Here is a 22,707-nt window from a genome sequence, read left to right as displayed (position 1 = left end):
GAACTGATTTGATTTGGGGGGGCAGGACTGAAATTTTGTTCTCTTTTTAGCAACACCTACTTTTGTACTTTTTATTTTCTGGAAATTCTGCAAAGAGAAGGTGCTACATCGCTATCAGTATTTTGATAGTATCTTGGAACAAACCATTCTGGCTTGGAGGCCTAAAGGCGGCAATTCTTAGAATGTTTTTCCACAACCAAGACTGTGCTTCCAAGCTGGGAATTATCTCACGAAACACACACTACTTCAGAATCTAGACTGTCTTGCATCAATAGTGTGCGAACAAGCTGTGCATTCTAACAGCACCAAGAGAGACAACTGCTGATGCCCAGTCGGACATTTGGGAGCTGCCTGCTGTCTTGCATTTCCTGCTGAGAACCCTTGGGAAATATAAGGGCAGGGGAGAAAGATTTGATGTCTGAAAGAGAGAGAGAGAGAAATAGGAATGATGGCAGCTCAGAGAGACAGCAGTAAGTTGAAGGAAAGGAAGGGTAGGAGGAAATTCATCTTTGAGAAAGAAACAAAGTTTGCAGCCGAGGAAAGTAAGAAATTTTAAAGGGTACAAGATTAATTAGCATGGAGATACTGGGACAAAAACATATTATAATGCACTAGTCGAGTTATCCAAGTCTACTTGATTACTCAACTGCTTGATTATCCAATACTATGGAAACAAAAATGCAGAACTGTTGTGGTTGGAACAAATACAGTGTGTTCCAACCACTCCACTTCCCCCAAAAGGTGAGAAGTTCCAGGAGCAATAATATAGAACATAAGAGGAGTTCTGATGGATCGGTTCAGTCCTATCCAACTATACCCAGTATACAACTATGTTTCTACTCACAGCAGACCTATTGAAAATCAATTGAATTAATCTAGTCTTTTCAGTAGGTCTACAATGAGTACAACTACCACTGGATACAAACCAGAAGGAATCAGGCCCACTCCCAGTGTGTTCCTCATTCTTTCTTTCAATCCTCTGGTAGAATTCAGTGCTTTTTTAATGTAGCACCATGCAAGGGCGCACATAGGGTTGGACCAAATTGGCTCCTGACAAGGCCTGGGGTGTGGGTGCCAAAATTGTCACTCCTGCCCTGGCTCAGAGTGTCTAGGAGCCAGGCAGCCCATCTGGGGCTGCCCTCCACTGCCTGGGTGGCCAGGCAAGGTGCACAGATTTCTCTGGGTGCCTCAGTGGAGGAATCCAGTCATTGGTGTGGGCTGTTGTAACAGCCCTGTGAAGCCCCCTCCCTAGAAGGCCATCAGCCCTATCAGAAGAGTGAGCCAAGTGCCCAGCAGAGCTCAGAGGGAATAAGAGTCTAGGTACACTTCTAGTGGAGTGCAAAAGGCAATGAAAAGCCAAGTTTCTGGTCCATGATCTCTCTCAGCTTCAGAGACATCCATACAGCTCCTTGCCAAAGGAGCCTAGGTACGCCTCTGGAGCCATGCAGCAACAGAAGAAGGCACCACATTAAAACAAAAGCCCTGATTTACAGCTGGGAAGGAGAAATCAAGAACTTTCTCCCAAGCACACATCTTTGATTTAATTCTCAGTCTTATGAAAATGTAAGACCCAAGGCCCCTCTAGCCTGGCATCCTATGCCCAACAAGCCAACCAGGTGCCAGTGGGACCTGGCACAAGCACAACCTGAGTGGAACAACACTCTCCCTCTTGTGATTTTGAGCAACTGATATTCAGAGGCATACTGCCTCCTACACCAGACATAGTTTATAGCCGTCACAACAAGGAACCATTGATACCTTACACTCCATCAAGCTCACCCTCAATATTTTGCTCAAAAGGGCAGAATAGATCCCCAGTACTAAATCACTATTAAAAAGCAAATGTACCAGGTTTGTTTTATTGTGTGCAATGGCAGTCCAGGGTTACCAGTCTTTAGTACAAGGGGTGTGGGTGGGTGTGGGTGTGGGTGGGTGTGTACGTACATGTGTATTTGGCTTTGGTAAGTCTGATAATTTACAAAACAGCATTTTTAGCTATTTTTAAAAGGCTTTTATATTGTGCTGACACACAGTGATTATGATCTTTGGATAGTTATCATATAATGTTTGTTTCTCTTCATTTTGCACTGCAAATTTAATATATTTATTGAAAAGTGGTAGTGTTGACTGACATTTATATTTACAGACGCTTGAGAAGATGCCGTATTTTAATATGTCACTTAGTTTGAGGTTCACACTTTTTTTTGCTTTGTTGCTCACCAAAGTAAGGTAGGGTATAATATAAACTCCAAATTCAAAATAACATCCTAAGTCATCTTTTAAAAGCTTCCCCACAGACCAATAGTGTATCTACTTGAGAAAATTTACTTCTAAATTGAGATGCTAATATCTACAATCCTGAGAGGCCAATTGTTTTAGTTTGGAGGGATGCAAAGTCTGTTGACTTGCATCCCTTGAGAAGTTGTTCATATATTGAAGTGTTTCTTTTGACAGTAGCAAGCATTTCCCAGGGTTAGCCTGATGTACATATAAAATAGTATGCTCTGACCCAGACAAGGACAGCATCAGAGAGCATGACAATTCAGATTATAAATATGAATGAAATTATTCATATTTGCATTGTTTTGTTGGTCAATACAGAGTTGTGAAGCATGGGTGATATCCAACTTTAATGATACTCAAAACAGACATTTGAAAGCTGTAGAATTAAGGTACATTGATTTCAATGGGTGCTATTCAACATTGCACTCTTCCAACCATTCTGTCTGCACAAGCTTTTCAATTTGCCGAACCGAATGATTCCTCCCTCCTCCCCTTTGCATTCTTCTGGGGGTTCTCCTGAATCCCCTAGAGCCTATTTTTGGGGAAACATGTGTGCACAAGAGGAAGTGGGGGAGCTCCATTGGCACAAGCAAAAAGTCTGTGTGGTCTTCTGCCAACAAGGCTGGCCCAATGGGTCTACTCTATAAGCGTGACTAACATTGAATATCACCCTGTGTTATCTTTTACTTTACTGGATATATTTCGTTTTTAAAAAATTGTACATGGCTTGGAAACTGGTTATATTAAGCAGTTTGTGATTTATTTATTTTTGTAAAATGAACTATTGCTGTTGACTCTACCATTACATGTAAACGCTTCTAACCTAAAAAGGTAGCTTGGATTTGGATCCAGAAATGCATAACTTGAAAGCCAAAATGGAAACTTGGGACTAGATCCAGGCTCAGTTTTAGATCATGTTTATGGGGAAGAGCCATAGCTCAGTGGCTGAGCATGTGCTTTGCCTACAGAAGGTCCTAAATTCAATTCCTGGCATCTCTAGGTAAGGCTGGGTGAGAGCACAGTCTGAAATCCTGGACAGCTGCTGCCAAACAGTGCAGACAATATTGAACTAAGTAGACAAATGGTCTAATTCAGTATAAGGCAGCTTGCCAATGTTCCTTCCTGTGCTCCTAGTTAGTTTACCTTAGTTCTCACTGATATCATTCGGGCTTCACTTAGACCCGATTTGCTTGTTAACTTGAAACCCAACTGATACAGGGGGAACTAATTTAATCTAACACTGTCCAGATGCATCCCTGTGTTTCATTGTGGAGGGGATTCTGTTTTCCCAGGAGACTGTCCACCTGGGATGGAAGAAAGGAACAGGGGGATCGATAAACATGCTCGTATCATTCCACACTAGAAAACTGAAAGAGTTGTCTCTTAAGCTCTTCCATATATTTCAGGGGTGAGGTACCTTTGGCTCTCCTGATGCTGATAACCTACATTTCCCATCTGTCCCAGCTAGCAAGGCCAATAGCCAGGGACGATGGAAGTCGTAGTTCAGAAATATCTGAAGGGTCAAAGATTCCCCACATCTTGATTTGTTTATTTGTAGCATGGCAATGACACTTCCTTGTTTGGCTGTATGTTTGGCTTGCACATGCATATTTGAACCAGCTCCCCAAAAATGTGTTTCTGCTAGTATTTACTCGCCAACGGGTTGTTCAGTTTGGCCATATGTGCTTACAGTAAACCTTAAGATTTACAGCAATGGTTGCACAGGTCAAATTTCAATTACCCTGGCCTCTAACCCCAATGTCCCGCTGTTCATTCTTCTTAGCAACAGACATGACATTTTCCCTGTAGAATTTGTGGATGCTACCTATTGTCAGGAAAGTTCCTCTTATAGTGCACCTAGGTCTCTTTTCTGGTGGAAATGTGAATTCATTTGAGGGGGTGGAAGTGGAGTGACATCTGCTTCTCTCACTTGCTATAAGACGGCATGTCTCAAAGCAGGTGGCTTGGCCCTTGCTCTCTTTAGACAATTGCAGCTTAAGGGGGGCAGCCACAGGAGCTGCTTCCTGGAGCTCCTGCTCACTCTGCGCATCTATATGCCACTCTCCCTGAAGATACAGTTTTGCTGCAGTTTAAGTTCATTAAAATTCGTAGACACCTATTTCTAAAAAAGACTCAAGGCATCGTGCAGTAGATTAAATTACACAAAAAATCCATACAAGACAACAATATAAAATGATACCATAGTCACAGCATGCTACGCTACTGGATAAAAAGTATCAGGGGTAATAAACTAAGGCAGGCAGAAAGCAACTCCCATATCTCATCAGGTGCTTGGGAGGAGAGGAATGTCGTTACCAAGTGCTGAAAAGCTTTTCACATATAGGGGGCCATTACTGAAAAGGCCCTTTGTCACTACTCTCTGAACCACCCTTGGAAAGGCACCTGGAAGTGGGCTTCAGGGGTTGACCTAAGATTGTAACCAGGGTCATGGTGGCAGAAGTGTTCTGTCAAGTACTGGGGTCTCAAAATGTATAGGCAGCCAGGCCAGGATAGGCACTACATGATCTGGTTTGTGGTTTCAGTCATCAATCTGGCCACTTGCCCTTCTGCGTCAGATACAGTTTCCAAACTGCCTTCAAAGGCAACCCCATTTAAAGCTCATTACAGTAATCAAACCTGGAGCTTATATACCACACATTCTTCCTTCCCTCACCAAACTGTGAAAAATTATGGCGTTAAAGGCATAAGGGAAGGGGACTTCTTCACTGCTCTGCCTCACACAGTCTTAGAGTTTATTAAATATAATTAAGCTTGCTTTATAAAAGGGCAACATTTCAGCTCTTGAAAGTGGGGCTGACGCATGTATGGGAAGACATAGGCCATATGGATCTGCCTCTCCCTTTGTGCCGCTCTCTTTGCATTGTTGCCTGAGACTGGGGCGGGGGGAGAGAAGTCAGCCGGAGCTGCTGAACACAAGACGGCGAAGGAAGTCGTTTCCCTAGTAACAATAACCATGTAGCAGATCTCAGAACTTCTTGCCCTTTCTTATGGGATTTTGTTTTGTTGTTTGTTTGTTTTCCTGGGTCAGACAGAGTAGAGGCAAAAGAAAAAGGAGGGGGGAGGGGGAGGAGAAAAAGCCAGCTAAAAAGCATCTCTTATCAGCTTGCTTGTGAGGAAGAAAAAGTCTAGAGACTCAAACATGTCAGCTGTGTTTGTTGAAGGTGCCGTGGCTGACTTTGTTATCCTTCTTTCAAAAACTAATGCTGCAGACCCAGCCATCAGGTGCACCAAGGATGGGTCCAGCTCAGCAGCTTCTGGCTCAGTCTTGCCTTTCTCTCCCAACCACTAATTTATGACTGCCTTCTCCAGCAGCCCTGCTGTGTCTGGTAGCCTTGCCTCCAGTTGGACAACCTGTGACTTGGGGCTGAAGTATCACTCTTGCCACAAACAGTAGTGCCACAAGATAAGATGGCCGTGGTGCAGGGTTCCTTCAGGATTTGTAGCCAAGACAAACACCTAGGCCCAGCACCAGCACCCAGCACCCTAAGGCAGCTGCCAGGTCCCCAGCAATGGGTTCACCTGATGCGTTGTAATTTATGTATGTACCCAATTGTAAGGTGAAAAAGGACACAGTTAGAAAAGGAAGAAAGGACCCACAGTGAGGTGGGTGGAAGTCACATTCAAAGAGTAGAAGGTGATTTAATGTATCAGCGACATATGATGTTGAATCTTTTATATCATGTATTGGTGTTTGTTGGAATTTCTTTTTCTTTTTTCCCCTTTTCTTTTTAACAACAAATGAAATAGTTGTAATACTTAATAAAAGCAATAAAGAGCATTTTAAAAAGTAATTTATATATGTACCACAGTCATAGCTATCCTGTGACACTTGGGTTGATATAAAAGAAAGGTATTGTCCTACTATAGAATTCTGATTCCTCCACCCACATGCCATAGACCATCATGGGTTTCTACACTTTCACTGCAAAAGAATACTTAGTCCTGTTGGTGCAAAGGTTGACAGGAAGACCTACACATTAACTTTAAGTGTGCATTGCTTGTGCAGCAGGAATAGGGAATCTGTGGCCCTCCAGATGTTGTTGGACTGCAACTACCCACATCTCTGGCATGCTCACTGAGGCTGACAGAGTCCAAAAACATCTGGGGGGCACCTATTCCCCATCCCTGCCACACAGAACCCTTTGCTGCCACCCCCACTGCCATGTGAATTTATCAGCTATTTGTGTGGGCCACAGCCTAATGGTCTGTTGCCCTCAGACCAATTTCAAGTGCTCTCTACGATTAAGTAGTTTAGAAGATGAACCGGCCACCCATCCTTCAAGCAGGCTGCTGGTTGTAGAGAAAGATGTTAAAAGAGAAGAAGAAATGAGGAGGCATCAGAAAGACAGAGAGAGGAGTCCCCACCCACCCATAACTGGCTTCAGCCCTGCCCACAATTGGCATTTGGTCATTGACAGGGAATAAAGGGTGCCCACGCCAGACTACCAGTACTGTACCTTGAGATGGGATGTAGTTGAGCTAGAAAAGGTATCTGTCCAAGGTGCTGAGTTGTATGTAGCATGGCTGCTCCTCACCCACTTAGGTAGTATGGGGCTAAATGGGCAACTGGTCTAATTCACTAAACACCACTCTCTTCTTTTCTGGTTCATTGTCAGTACACTTAAAATGCAGTTCATGAATTGTTTTTCTCTCCAGATAGGGAGAGTCATACATTTGGATCTATGAATAAAAGTTTCTGTTCCGTTTTTAAGGGTAAAGAATTCTCATTGTAGGGTTTATTTATTTATTTGTTTTAAAATCAATTTCCCTACTTTTCTCAGCCTCCAGGGCCTGACTATAAACAAGCTTATATTGTTGTGAAAAGACTCAGTCATCTGTCTGTATCATACGCCGGGATGTCGAGCGTTTTCTCCTTTTCTCTTGCCCTTGTTGCTTTTAATGCTGGGTTCTTTTCTCCAGCCATCCATAGTAAACACCAATTCCATTTCCATTCTATTATTTTTCTAATCAAGAGTTTGTCATGCAAAAGAAGATCTGAGGTGACTGTGTTTTCCATTATGCAAAGTATTCAACTATGATAATGGCTTTAGGACAGTTTCAGAAAGAAAAGGTGGGGGGAGGGGAGGAGTGCATGGAAAGATCCCTTCATATATATTTCCTCCCTCACATTTAAAATTCAGGCCACTGAGTTCACCCTAATTTGCCACACACATTTTCTCTAGTCTCCCCAATCTGTTCTTATTGTAAATAAAAGAATTGGCAGCTTCCAGTGAATGGGCTTCTCTTAAGTGCTTATCAAAAAAAAGAAAGGAGGGGGGAGGGAGGAATGTAGAAGAAGGAGAAGAGGGAAGAAAGGGATTGTAAAACGTAGTCATATTTAGTACACTCTCCGCTTCTCTTTGCTTGCACGACTAAACTCGCATTTAGTAAAATCTACAGTCAATGAATTTTACCTTTTGAGCCCAAGTTGTTTCTGCTCAGAACAAAGTAATAATAATATAAAGAAAAAATGCCAGCAAAGAAAACCTGACATTTCTTAGAAATTTTCTAGTCTGTCTTATGCCAAATCCCATAGGGACGACGGGGCTGTAAAGAATGGGAGTTTATTTTCCAAGTGCTTTGAACACAGCACTTTCATATTTTCTGGGGCAAGGTGCTTTGGCAATCTCAATAATTGTATTTTGCTATTAGTCTATCATTTGAAAATGTTGAAGATTCTGCACGCACTTGATGAGGCATGAGGATTTGCTTGCTTTTAGTTTGCATGGTAATTAATGTCCAACCAAATGCAAAAACTACTGCCGTAAATCTGATTTCTAGGGCAACTATATATATATTTTTCCCTTTGGCTCTCTCTTTTTGCCACATGCATTTCTCTGTGTACATTTGCAGATATATCACGACAGTTGGTTTGCACTACTTGCTCAAGGGGTGTGCCTTGGTGGAGAAAAAGTAAGCTATGAGGCCCACCTAGCAACACAGCAACCACCTCTCTGATCAGTGGGGATCACTACCAACATCTACGCCACCTTGAGGTGGATTGCAATAGGCAGTATATAAAAATCATTGTAAATAAACAAAAGTAAATAAAACTCATGGTATGCATCATGGTTTATTTATCCAAGCCAAACGACAAGAACCCCCCTCCCCTAAAATTAGAATCATAAGGGATCAAAAGCACAGAACCATCCACAGGCCAGCTTGCCTGGTTTCCCCACCCCCATTCTCACGCCAATCCAAACCACAGTACACCATCATGGCCAAGATTTAGAGTACTATGCCAGGCAATTTTTTTTGTCCAGTGGAACTTTGGATATGATACTCAACCACATGGAGGGGGGGGGTTGGAGAGCAGCTTGTGGCATTGGGGAGGAGGGTGTCTGCCATTCAAAATGGGTAAGTAAAAAATCCCATTGAGCATGCCCACAACCATTGGGCACATCTAAAGTAGCTCCTTAGAGATCCCAGCCAATGTGCTGCACAAGATTATTTGAAGAGAAAGAGTGCCGGAAAGAGCAATACAGTAAGAGAAGGTCAAATGAAGGTCACTAGTCAAATGGGCCTTTGTAATTAATCAGATCTGGAGTACGACTTGTTTCAAAGTATCAATGAAACTCTTAAAGTTTTTTCTTTACACACACACACACACACACGCCACTCAAGAAAAAGAGCTGCCGGAACTCACCATGAACACCACCCTCATTTTCTTAGAACGACAATGGTGCCCACTTGAGAGGTGCAGGAACTCACCTGAGAGGTGCCAGAACTTAGTTCTGGTGAGTTAAAAAAAAAAGCTGTGTGCTTGTTTGTGACTCTGGGATTTTGATTCCTTTGGGTGATAGATAGTGCTGATAACTGAGGATGACTGTATGAGCAGACTCCATTGGAAGCAAAGATGCAACAGAGATCCAGAAAACATGTATCTTTCTACCATCACCACCTCCCACAATACCTGTTTCTGGCTAATTCTAGGTAAAAAAACTGTCTTTGTGCAAACTTCAAAGGTGCTGTATCACACTACTACAGGGCTCAACTGCTGCAGGTAAATGGCCGTTTCCAGGAAATGTAGTTCTGGTCCTATCCTTCCTTTACACATTTCATTTACCTGCACTGAGGTTTTAGGCTGCCCTATCCTGTATTGTTTAAAATATTTGTTTTTATTTTAAACTGTACCTGGTTTTAATCTGTATCACTGAAAACCATTTTGGGACCTTTAGCAAAAAGGATCTAAAGATCTAATGCATGAATAAAATAAATAAAAATGTAGTGAGAACATGTGGTGAGGATTTTCAGATCCCTGAACACTCTGTCACCATGGTCAAGCTGGCTAAACTCACAACAACAACACCTACCAAATGCCTGAGAAAACATTTAGAAAACTAAATGCCTTTATTTGGCACTGAATTATATAAGAGTCGGTCATCCTAATTTCCAGAGGCTGGGTGCCACAAATGAAAAGGCCCTGCTGCAACCTTACTTCACTATATTAATGTGCTGCATTTTTGAAATGGCCACTTATTGGCTAGCTTCTAATTCAGCACTAATTCCTGGAATCCTTGCCGATTTCTGATATTTTTTTACTCTCTGTGAAGTATTTGAACATCCGTCACAACCAGCACAGTCCCATTGTCCACCTCACACCGACCCCCAAACAAGAAGGGAGTCAGCAGCACCTTAATTCATCTTGTTTATACATCCTCCATCTCCCCTCAAAGATAGCCCTTGATGATTGTTTTGACACAATCCTTAGAGTAGATAGTAGAATAGACGTATTACCTTGGCAGGCTGCAGGCCAAACTCTTGTTCAAATTCTTCTGGCTGAAAAGCTCCCCTTCTTAAACTCTACTTTTTCAATTCATCGTCTTGAATACAGAGTTAGGCACTTCATCTCAGTGTGTAGCAAGACTTGGTCTTTATGTATTTAAGTCACACTAAGAGTGAGAAAAAGAAAGAAGGAAAGGTGTAGACCTTAATGATACTGTTCCATCATGCTAAGCACACACTGTAACAATCCTATATGCCCATTTCCTTCAGGCCTGAGTCAACGCGACCAGATAAATCAGCAAGTTCACACTTAATTCTAAATTACACAAAGGTTTTCCAAATCAGTCTAGATTTTAATTTTGGTTGTAATTTTCAAATTGTCCTATCACAAACTTTTAGGGTGATCTGTAACAAAGGACAAAGTCCCAGCTCTCCACCAATCAATGTGAAGCACTTAAACAAAAAACAAAAAACTTATACCGTTCATCAATCTTATTATGTGTCTGCTCCAGCAGTAGCTGCAATGTAAAAGGTAAGGAACTGATTTAGAGACAAAATCTTTTGTACAAAGCCATCCATGACTTTATGAGCAAGTTTTGAACCCACATCCAATCTTGGTACTGTATTTATTTATTACACTTAAGTTCTACCTTTTGTTCAAGAAACTCAGGGCATCGTACATGTACCTGCCTCATTTAATCCATTCAACCCTGTAAACCTGGTTAGGGTGAGAAAAAGAGAAGGAACCAGTGAGGGTTGACTGAGTGCATTTGAAGCCACATATCCCTGGTCCAAGACACTATCCTGCATTGGCTCACCTTGGACCAAACTTCAGCTCTGTTTACCAGGTTTCTGACCATTTTTAAAATATGGTGTTCCTCTTGTTTAGCAGAAGTGTTAAGAATTAATTTAAGAACCTGAATTTGTAATTCCACAAAGCAAACAAAGTGTTTCCATTGTACTATGAACAGTATAGTTAGGACCATACCAGTGTAGGATTGCCTTCCAGTACCTTAAAATTATAGTGAGTTATAAGAAAAGTTTAAAAAGTTTATTTAACCCCATTGTGAACCATTTAAGAAGCCCCATGTGTGCAAACAATGTCTGCTCTCTCCTCTGTTGTGAAAATGATGTACAGTGGTACCTCGCAAGACGAATGCCTCGCAAGACGAAAAACTCACAAGACGAAAGAGTTTTTTGTTTTTTGAGTTGCTTTGCAAGACGAATTTCCCTATGGGCTTGCTTCGCAAGACGAAAACGTCTTGCAAGTTTCCTGTTTCCTTTTTCCTATGGGAAACAGTTTCAATGCATTCCTATGGGAAACCGTGCTTCGCAAGACGAAAAATTCGCAAGACGAAAAAACTTGCAGAACAAATTAATTTCGTCTTGCGAGGCACCACTGTATGCTGAGGAGGTCTAAACTCATGACCTTTGCAGGAGCTCCAACACACACATGAGGCTCCTCAATAAATCATTACTTTTCCATTCATTTCAATGGCTGCATACTAAAAGGAAGTAGATCGTCATAAACCTTTTTCACATATTAGAATGACTGAGGCAAACCTGCATGTGCATACTATCAGATAATGGAGGTATATAATTTGGATAAGAAAATTGCCTTCCAGGTGGAAAAGTCAAAATTAGAACTGTTAGAACCCAAGACTAAGAATCTGTCAAGAATGTATAACTTGCTGTTGAAATGGAATACTCAGGATGAAACAGTGAAATCTGCTATGATTAAATGGGCACAAGATGTTGGACATAATATTATGTTTGCTGACTGGGAACAGTTATGGACCACAGGTATGACGTTCACGGCATGTAATGCCTTAAGAGAGAATATTATGAAAATGATATACAGGTGGTACATGACCCCAGTCAAACTAGCAAAAATCTATCATTTGCCCGATAATAAATGTTGGAAATGTAAAGAAAATGAAGGTACATTCTTTCACCTTTGGTGGACGTGCCCAAGGATTAAGGCTTTCTGGGAAATGATATATAATGAATTGAAAAAGGTATTTAAATATACCTTCTTGAAGAAACCAGAGGCTTTTCTCTTGGGCATTGTCGGCCAATTGGTGCCAAAGAAGGACAACTTTTTTTATGTATGCTACAACAGCAGCAAGAATACTCATTGCAAAGTATTGGAAGACACAAGATTTACCCACTCTGGAAGAATGGCAGATGAAGGTCATGGATTACATGGAATTGGCAGAAATGACTGTCAGAATTCAAGACCAGGGAGAAGAGTCGGTGAAAGAAGACTGGAAGAAATTTAAAGACTATTTACAGAAATATTGTAAAATTAATGAATGCTAGAAGAATGTTGGATAGAAACTAAGTGGTTTCCAGCTGTAATGCTTTAAGAGACAGGAAAAAAGGTTTGTAAAAGGGTAAAAGCTTAATGGTAAGAATTTGCTGAACTAACAAACTGAAGTGGAATACAAAAAAGGGAGGTATGAGGAGGTCCAGGGAAATAAGAGCAAGGAAAATATGTTATGGATAATCAATGTGGTGTTTTTTTTTAAACTGTTTTTATTTTGTATGTTTCTTTTTATTTTTCATTTTTACTGTTATATTTTAAAAAACTTTAATAAATATCTTTTTTTTAAAAAACCTGCATGTGCAATGGAATTTGTGCAAATCTGATTGTATCATAGAATCATAGAGTTGGAAGAGACCACAAGGGCCATTGAGTCCAACCCCCTGCCAAGCAGGAAACACCATCAGAGCACTCCTGACATATGGTTGTCAAGCCTCTGCTTAAAGACCTCCAAAGAAGGAGACTCCACCACACTCCTTGGCAGCAAATTCCACTGTCGAACAGCTCTTAGTGTCAGGAAGTTCTTCCTAATGTTTAGGTGGAATCTTCTTTCTTGTAGTTTGGATCCATTGCTCCGTGTCCGCTTCTCTGGAGCAGCAGAAAACAACATTTCTCCCTCCTCTATGTGACATCCTTTTATATATTTGTATATGTATCTGATTAATTGTGGGTGCAAATTAAAAGGGGGGAATTAACAGAGTAATCATATGAATATCTACTCAAGTAGTAAGCCACATGGAGCTTATTCCCAGGTGTGCAGGACTACAGCTTAGCTCTTCCATTCTAAACACATCTACTAGAGAGTCGGTCCCACTGAATGTCATGAGTAAACATGCATGAGATTGCCCTGTTGGAAGGAGAGCTGGCCCAAAAGAATATCAGCAATAATTACATAGATATATGTATGCTATATCTGAAAGAGATCCAGCAATCATTTAAATATATTCATTTTCTCAACATAGAATGTCCTGCACTGTGAATTTTCAAGTACCCAGGAGTTAGTGTATTACAGATTTTTTTATTATTTAAAAAACCAGATAAACTAGATAGGTAATGATATGCTATTTCAAAAATATGCCTTTCTTCCTCTATTCATTATAACTAGATGTTGGTAGTAACTTTTTTGAATGTGGGACAGCACTGCTGGGAGAAAGGAAGTGGCCTAAATATTTAGTCTGAGATCTGTCTGTAAGACAGAAAAAATGTTCTAGCTATTGACTGCAACAGAGTCAAAACAGAAGCTGGAAGACATTCTCTCCTAATAGACTTGATTCTAGCTTGTTTTGTTTCTGTGCGAGACAGGCTGCAATCCTACATGCACATACCTGGGAGTAAGTGCCACTGAACTCACTAGGACTTCTGAGTGAGTAGACAACCCGAGGAACCTGTGGTGCATAAGCTACAAATTAATTTTCAAAGCAGGATGTAGAAGCCTTATGTAGTAGCACAGTTTACTGGGGTGTATGTTTCTGTTCAGATTTCACTTGGGAGTTGGTTTCTGTGAGCAAATGGAAAGAGTTTGAACTTAAGGGAAAGCTTATGGTGTGATGGGGAAGTAAATGAAAGTTGAAATGGAATTATGTGTAATTCCAAGGAGTGCCTTGGAAAACAGCCCACTAGGATTCCACTGTAAATGTATGAGGGTCAAAATTAAATGTGGCTTCCTGTTTGTGGAATGCTATCCCCAGGGAGTTTCATCTTCAGGCACCAGGCAAAAAACGGATCTCTTCAACCAGGCCTTTGGCTGATTGGTATTCTATGGCCTTTAAAATGTGTTTGTGGAAGAGAGCAGTTAATGTTTTAACTATTTATTTCATGCTTCTATCCTGTATTTTTATCCTGTGAACCACCCTGAGATATTTGGATGAGTGCGGTATATAGATCTAAAAATAAATAAATGACATGTTATGATACAAGTTAGAAAAGGCCCAGCTTTTGGAACCATTGGAACTACCTCCCAAGGAATCTTATTTGGATCTCTCTTTTTTTAGATGAAATTGGTCAGATGGTTACAGGTTTTCCATGAGGACTAGGAAATTCACCCCCCATGTCCTTTTTATGAAAATTGGTATTTTCAGGATGCTGCTCCAGTTGTTAGTCACATGTCCTCCTCTCCTGTGGCATAACCCGAGTTATGCTGCTTTGTTTAATCTCCCCAACTGTTACTGCCCAGCAGACTACACTCCTCAAACTATGTCTTCTGGCAAACTGGGTGGAGTCTTGCTACAATCCGATGACTTGTTTAGGGAGGGAGATGGGTCAACTGTTTCTCTCTACACCTTGAGTCATACAATTCACTACCATATTCCAGAAGGGAAGGCTAGATCAGCAGGTGTGTTTTGGTTTATGAGGCAATACATTTGGGTGGAGCAGTGAAGTTGTCAAAAGTGTGAAGTGGGAGGTTAGAAAGTCCTAGGCAATAATAAGAGTGACCACCAAGTATGGCTATTGTAAATATTGTTTAGATTATGTGTGAAACACTAAGCTTACAAAGTGATATTACACATCTATGTACTGAGAGGTGGAAGGTGGGAAAGAGACAGAGAGACTTACTACTTGCTTCCATAGGAACCAGCATTAGTATGGAAAGAACCTTGATTGTGTAAACACTTGTTGCCAGCCCAGCTTCTTTGCTACCAGTTATTTTGAGTGCATCGTTTGTCCTTGGCACATCCTCCCTCCCATCCCAAAAGTTTGAACTTGTCATGGAAACCTCAGAGGAACCACCAATCAGGAAGCTAGCTAATGCCATGTGTATACCGCTTCCCACAACAGCAGTGGAAGTGTGTAAACAGGCTTACAGTCACATTTACCCATGAAGTCATCAGATGATCCCCACACATGTGCTGAAGCTAGCTAGCCCCGCCCCATGTGGAAAAGCCATGGCTTCATTTGACTGGTTTATATGTTCAGTCAGCATGTGAAGGGGCTCTACATGTGTACTCCTCCCCCACTGCAAAGGTGCCACCTGATTGGCCCAGGATTCCTCCTTATGTCAAAGAGCTCATTGCCTACAGAGCCCCTTCACAGGCTGGCTAAGCACAAGGGCAACAAAGGGGAATGGCTTCTGTACACCTGGGCAATGGTGGCATGAATTGCCTGAGCCTATTGTCTCTAACAAGAACAACAACAGGAAACACCTGATTCCAGCTAAACACAACTAAGTCCAGTGCCACCTAGTGACTAAACATAATGACAATTTATCCTCCTTGTAGCATTACAGCTATCAGAGACCTGCTGCATTAACCTGAAGTCCCAATTCTTGCACTTATTTGTGGGTGAAGGATGTATTTTTGAAACTAAAGCTAAAACTACCTCTAATTTTTGGCCGACAGATCAAACACAGCGAGATCTCTGTCTCTCCTTCAGCTATGCATTTCTTTTGCTGTTTCTGCCTAACCTCACACTTGGAAGTGATCAAACATGAGCAAGATACTATTCAGTGGGCACAGCGCCACATAACTCTAATAAAAGTAACCCGAGTACCTTGAGTAGCTTGGGAAGTTATGCATTCATGCAGCACAGAGTTAAACTATGAGACTCATTCCCGGTCGAGGCAGTGACGGCCACCAGCTTGCATGGCTTTAAAAGAGTACTACTATATTGGACAAATTCATGGAGTTATTCAAGGCTTTCACTGGCTACGAGGCATGGTAGCTATGCTCTACATCCACAGTCAGAGGTGGTAATGCAGCATTACCAATGGCCAGTTACTAATGCTTCAGAATATCAGCTTCTAGGAACCACAGGAGGGGAGAATGCTCTTGTGCTCAGGTTTTGCTGCTGATATCCCAGAGGTATGTATGGTCACTGTGAGAACAGGATGCTGGACTTGGGTAGTTCTACTATGAAACTAATGAAGCTTGAGGTTCAGGACCGTTAATCCCAGAGGGGCCCCAGAAGTGATTTTAGTCCTCATTGCTTAACATTTTTGGGTCTAATACACCCACAATTTGTGTCATACAATTCAAACTGGGTGTTATTTTTACTGTATTTCAACAATCCCAAAGTTAAAGAGTAAGTAGTGGTGATCTGTCATGGAACAACCCTACTGAAGAAGAAAACAGTGGTTACCTAGAACTTGTTGCTGGTTGAGAAGTGGCCCGGTTACAGTTCAAGCTTCAAGGCCCCCAAAATGTAGATTCAGGGCTGGCTGGAATAAATGGGCCACTGGACTAAAGGTTCTTCTCATGTTCACATGTTTATTTGAAAGCCAGCCACACTCAATTTCACCCAGGTACTTATGCACAGCATTTGATCTGGGCCACAAAAGTTGGTCCTGGTTTTTTATTTGTTTTATTTTGGTTTGGTCTTCAAATCCTTTGAGATATTTGCCCAATTTTACCTCCCAGCCTGACATCAGTCCCTCCAGCAATGATGTGTTTTGTAAGTTCTTGGATGGATGGATGGGTGGGTGGAGGGAGGGAACAGCTGTCATTTTAAATGTTAATTTCTGGGAAGAAACTGACTTAATGTTTGCTTCATTTAAAAAAAAAATACATAATCGTTTCATGTCGACTTTACAAGTGTATTTAAGGGCGGGAAGCTGGGAAGCGAGCGCTGAGTAAGGCGCGCCAAGAGGCCGCCTCTAAAGACTTCCCTGCGTCAGGTTACAATCATTTCAAGTGAAGAGTTTTTGGTGGTTGAGGGTTTTGTCGTTTTTGTTTTATTGAAAGCTGCTCAGCAAACGAGCATCTACCTCCAAGTTGCGATGCTCTAAAACTTTGCTCTAATTCACAAACATACGTCCTTGCCTTAAGTCTTCTCCTGGCCCCCTTTTTGCATTTTATTAAAATACGAACCACCGAATTTTTAGGCGTAGAAAGGGGAAGAAAGCAATTGTATGCTGCCTCCTATTCATTAGCTGCTCACACAGCATATGGGTCTATTCTTCTTTTTAAGGCAAACCCCACCAAGCCTGGCCTCCCCTCCTCCCCCTCGTGTCCTGGAGGAGAAGTTGGAGGAGGAGCGAGGCGGGAGGGAGGGCGGAGAGAGAGAAACCGTATCGGACGACCTCCGCCTCCTCCTGCGCTTGGAAGCGGGGAGTGATGTTGGGCGACGGTCCCTGACGCAGGGAAAACTTAGGCGTCGGTTTCAAGGCTCCTCCCTTCTGGTGAAAGGCAGACTGCGGGGCGCCTGGAAACCGGTTCGAGGGAGAGAGGGCTTGAGGGATTGCCACAAATGGTCAGGCGGCAGCGGTGGCGGAGAAAGAAGAAGAAAAGGCGGCGGTAGCAGCAGCAGCAAGAGCTGGAGCTGGCGCGCTCTGCCTGGCAGGCGAGAGAGAGAGCAGAGCGCGCTGGCGGCGCGGCGGAGGGACGTGCTCGCGGGGTGGCCCTCGCCGTCCTCCTCTTCCTTGCAGCCTCCCCTGCAGGAGGCTCAAGTTTGACCTGGCAAGAGAGGAGGTGAAAGGCGGCGGCAGAAGCAGCAGCAGGAGGGACCTGGAGAGGGAGGCGGCGGCGGCGGGAGCAGCAGCCAGAGGACCCGGCGAAGTATGGCAGAGAAGTGGACTCGGCAAGTTTGCAGCGGGGCCGAGGCGGAGAGGGGTAGCCGGGCCGGCGCTCTCTCCCCGCCGCCGCTGCTGCTGCTACTGCTGCTGTGCACGGAGGCGCCGGTGCTTCCCGCTCTGGGGCAGCAGCAGCAGCAGTACAACGGCGAGCGGGGCATCTCGGTGCCGGACCACGGCTACTGCCAGCCCATCACCATCCCCCTGTGCACGGACATCGCGTACAACCAGACCATCATGCCCAACTTGCTGGGCCACACCAACCAGGAGGACGCGGGCCTGGAGGTGCACCAGTTCTACCCGCTCGTCAAGGTGCAGTGCTCGGCCGAGCTCAAGTTCTTCCTGTGCTCCATGTACGCGCCCGTGTGCACCGTGCTGGAGCAGGCGCTGCCGCCCTGCCGCTCCCTGTGCGAGCGGGCGCGCCAGGGCTGCGAGGCGCTCATGAACAAGTTCGGCTTCCAGTGGCCCGACACGCTGCGCTGCGAGAAGTTCCCCGTGCACGGCGCCGAGGAGCTCTGCGTGGGCCAAAACACCTCCGAGCGCGGCACGCCCACGCCCTCGCTGGGACCCGAGTTCTGGACCAGCAACCCGCAGCTGCGGCCCGGCGGCGGCGGCGTGGCAGGAGGCGGGGGCGGAGGGAGCCACCTGGCGGAGCGGGCGGGCAGGTTCACCTGCCCCCGGGTGCTCAAGGTGCCCTCCTACCTCAACTACCGCTTCCTGGGCGAGAAGGATTGCGGGGCGCCCTGCGAGTCCGGGCGCCCCTACGGGCTCATGTACTTCGGGCAGGAGGAGCTGCGCTTCTCCCGCACCTGGATTGGCATCTGGTCGGTGCTGTGCTGCGCCTCCACCCTCTTCACCGTGCTGACCTACCTGGTGGACATGAAGCGCTTCAGCTACCCGGAGAGACCCATCATCTTCCTCTCTGGCTGCTACACGGCGGTGGCGGTGGCCTACATTGCAGGGTTCCTGCTGGAGGAGAAGGTGGTGTGCAACGAGCGCTTCTCCGACGATGGCTCGCGGACGGTGGCGCAGGGCACAAAGCGGGAAGGGTGTACCATCCTCTTCATGATGCTCTACTTCTTTGGCATGGCCAGCTCCATCTGGTGGGTGATCCTCTCCCTCACCTGGTTCCTGGCAGCTGGCATGAAGTGGGGCCACGAAGCCATTGAGGCCAACTCCCAGTACTTCCACCTGGCTGCTTGGGCTGTGCCCGCTATCAAAACCATCACCATCTTGGCTCTGGGGCAGGTGGATGGGGATGTGCTCAGTGGCGTCTGCTTTGTGGGCATCAACAATGTGGATGCCCTGCGGGGCTTTGTGCTGGCTCCTTTGTTTGTTTACTTGTTCATTGGCACTTCTTTCCTCCTGGCTGGATTTGTCTCCCTTTTCAGAATTCGGACCATCATGAAACACGATGGTACCAAGACAGAGAAGCTGGAAAAGCTGATGGTTAGGATAGGGATCTTCAGCGTCCTGTACACAGTGCCTGCCACCATAGTCATTGCCTGCTATTTTTACGAGCAAGCATTTAGGGAACAGTGGGAAAGGAGTTGGTTTGCTCAAAGCTGCAAGAGCTATGCCATCCCTTGCCCCAGTAACCACCACCATCCGCCCATGAGTCCTGACTTCACCGTCTTTATGATCAAGTATCTCATGACTTTAATTGTAGGTATCACTTCTGGCTTTTGGATCTGGTCTGGGAAAACACTCAATTCCTGGAGGAAGTTCTATAGCAGACTCACCAACAGTAAGCAAGGGGAAACTACAGTGTGAAGCTCTCACACCAACCAGAGACAGCTGGCAAAGGAACTTGCTCTCTGCTCACAGTCCCAGCCAGAAAGTAAAGGAGAGAAAGTGGTCACATAGGTGCTGTCCAAAGTCTTATGACTTTTCTCTCCAGCCCACAGGGGACTTGATGTAAAGAGGTTGGTTCTGGTGGAGAAACAGACCTTATTCCCCTTGCCTCTTGTCTTCTACTGGACTAAATTTTACTGTAAAGTTGGGAATGTGGATCTGAGGTTGTAAATAGCCTCTGTAAGATTTTGTAAGTATATTTGTATTTAAATTGCAAAGTTCTCACTTTTGTAATTATTTAGAACTTTTTTAACCAGTTTGCAGCCTTTCCTCTCTCTCTCTCTTTCTCTCTCTCGCGCTTTCTCTCTCTGAAGGAGAAAGAAAATCAATGTTCTTCTTTATTTTATTTGCAAAGCTGATATCATAGGAACCAAAATGAGCCCAATAGCTTTCCTTTTCTCACCTCCCACCCCACACGTCATGGTAACAGTTGCGTGTCAAGCTGCTTAGGTCCAGGATTAAGGATAACTGATTCATAATTTGACATATAAGTTGCCCCACTGATACCAGTAGAATTAATGGTTTCAGGAAAATTGTCTGGGTAGGCTGCATGGCTGACTTGATCTGCGCTGCAAGACAAATACAGACAGGGAGTGGAAAAGCCTTAACTCCCATCTCTGCTCAGCATGACCTGAAGGAATAAAGGAGCAAGCAGTTTTACCTGTTCCACCCCACCTGGGGAGGAGTATGGGAAAGGGAACTGCATGTTGTTATTACCCAACTGTACTGCCTAGCCCTTGCCTAAGAAAACTTTCTCTCCACCACCAAACTCTTGGTGAGAAAGTTTCCTAAGCTCTGCCTAAAGGTGTGACCTGTTTTTAAGAAGTATGAAATTGAAAGGTTGGGAGTGATATTTTTCTCACCAGCTGCTCCTTTACACACATCTGACCATTTTAAAGAACTGTTAACTTTTCTCTTAATTTTGTTAATATATGGAATGGACAGCCTGCTTTTTAAGCCTGTAAGAGGCATCTTCTACTTTCTATGGAAATACGGCCATTGGTTGTAATTGTTAATCTGTAGTGAGGACGAGGCGGTGCATTTTGATTGTGATTTTGACACTCCATTCCTTAATAGCCTGCTCTTTTGATAGATTTTTTTGTTCTGTTTAATGAGTTTGCTGGGAGAGAGCCATCAGGAAAAGTGCTATTGAGCCGATTTTTACAGACCTACTCAGTATGACCAAGAAGAAGGGGGGACATAAACCCAGTAAAAGATCTCTGCAGCTTGGATTATTCAGATTTTCACAGCATTTATAACACTGACATTTCATTTCTACATATCTTCATAACTGGTGGGTTTTAATTCCTTCTTGTTAGTAGGTGAATGAAAGGCATGGTGATTTATGCCGCCAAGAAAAATAGATTTCAGTTGAATGATAGGGTGTGAGACCCCAAAGAATCTACAAGCCTGATGTTTCAATGTAGTAATTTATATGTAAAGCTAAAAGAGCCTGTGTATGATTGGTCTGTGTTCTCTCTGAACTGTTATGGCTCATATTTCCTTAACAGGCTTATACAAGATGTGTCAATTTTAACTGGCAAACACCTTTTAATATTTAATCCTTTGTATAGCAGCAGACTTGCTGCTCTTCCGATTGTACTGTTTCAAACTTCTTTTTATATAAGCACCTGTCATAAATATTATCCATGACTTAACCTTACCCTAAAATGCATAGCTATGTGAATTTGGTATGCATTTTTTTCTGTTCACTATTGCAAGATCAACTATATTTATAGAGGAATAGAAGTTTATATATAAATATATATAAAATACATATTTTTAATTTCTTTGAAATAAATTGAGGTTTTGTACAAAATTGTCTTGTCCTTTTAACATTCTTCATCAAAATTTAAAATGTGCATCCTGTACTGTTTTAAAACTAAAGCTGTACGTGTGTCCCCCCCGCATCAAGCAAAACAGGCTACGTTGTATACCTCTTTTCCTTTAATTTAAACTAGTCTTTAAATGTACATAAAACAGAAAGAACTACCTTTTCAACTCTAAAATTCTATAATTCTATAATGTGATCTGTGTACAGTTAATGAGGAGTAGAGCTGATGGTGTAAAACTTGTTTCTTCTGTCACAGAAGATAAAAAGCTTCTAAGTGTTTATTTCTTTAAAATACCAATTTGGTGCTCTTTTGTGGCATGCTTGCTCCTTTAACACCAATATATGAAAATTTTCACACTGCTCAAATTGCTTTTAGAATTTATGTTCACAGAATATCAACTTTAGGCAATGTGTTTAGAATGCTTAAGTTGGCTACAACAGTAACATGGTTAAGGGTGAAGTGCCTATTTCTGTTCTTTGTAGGGGAGAAAATATCCTCTTTCACAGTGGTTCATCGGTGATCAAAATATTTTGATCAAAATAAATATTTTAGTCTCCTAATGAAATTGCATTTTAAATAGCATTTACTGGCTTTAGGAAATGTTATATATAAGCAATAGTACTAAAAGAAAACCAAGTAAATGGCAAAGTATGTGATAACACGATGGTACAGAAACTTATAGAATATAGATCATGATCACACGATGGCACAGAAACTTTAAAAACAGAATATATATAATTTTGCAGTAGTTTAAGAGAATAAAAATGCAAGCATTTAAAAAATACCATAAACATTTCAGCTCAAATTATGTAAGCAACCACACTTAATTTCATTTGATATGAAAGTTCTGTTCTAATCAGATCAATTTTATAGTTCTGAATACATTAGGTATTTTTAATTGAACAATCATATTGAGTCTAAATGCATATATGATGCATGGAATGAGAGAAGGCCGGGTCCATTTACTCTAAAAGGAATGACCATTGAGGTGTCTGGACCTTACACTTCATTATCATTGAGTGACTTTCCAGTAAATGGTATTTGCTCAGTTTTTATTCTCTTTTGCACATTTGTGTACATGCTTTTCATGCACATCATGCCCCTCTCATGGCCTTGTTGAAGACAAAGACACAAGGCTGTCTTTCTACAACAATTCTAGG

At 43.0% G+C, this 22,707-nt stretch overlaps 1 protein-coding gene and 1 long non-coding RNA gene across 12 annotated transcripts in view; one reads left to right on the top strand and one right to left on the bottom strand.

Moving 5' to 3' along the window:
- Positions 1-22,707, bottom strand: part of LOC309515908 — a 304,876-nt gene that overhangs the window by 119,972 nt on the left and 162,197 nt on the right. For all 11 annotated transcript variants that reach the window (XR_014212705.1, XR_014212706.1, XR_014212707.1 and 8 more), the window contains one exon: positions 10,042-10,196. This is a non-coding gene — a long non-coding RNA (uncharacterized lncRNA). The remainder of the gene's footprint in view (positions 1-10,041; positions 10,197-22,707) is intronic.
- On the top strand, positions 17,377-21,531 carry FZD1 (frizzled class receptor 1). Its single transcript, XM_082193610.1, has one exon. It carries the CDS (start codon positions 17,847-17,849, stop codon positions 19,629-19,631), a length of 1,785 nt encoding a protein of 594 aa, XP_082049736.1. The 5' UTR covers positions 17,377-17,846; the 3' UTR covers positions 19,632-21,531.

This window comes from Podarcis vaucheri (genome assembly GCF_965113315.1).
Source record: "Podarcis vaucheri genome assembly, chromosome: 12".
NCBI lineage: Eukaryota > Metazoa > Chordata > Lepidosauria > Squamata > Lacertidae > Podarcis > Podarcis vaucheri.
The sequence above is the reverse complement of the archived record's forward strand: the minus strand, read 5'-3'. Positions and strand labels throughout refer to the sequence as shown.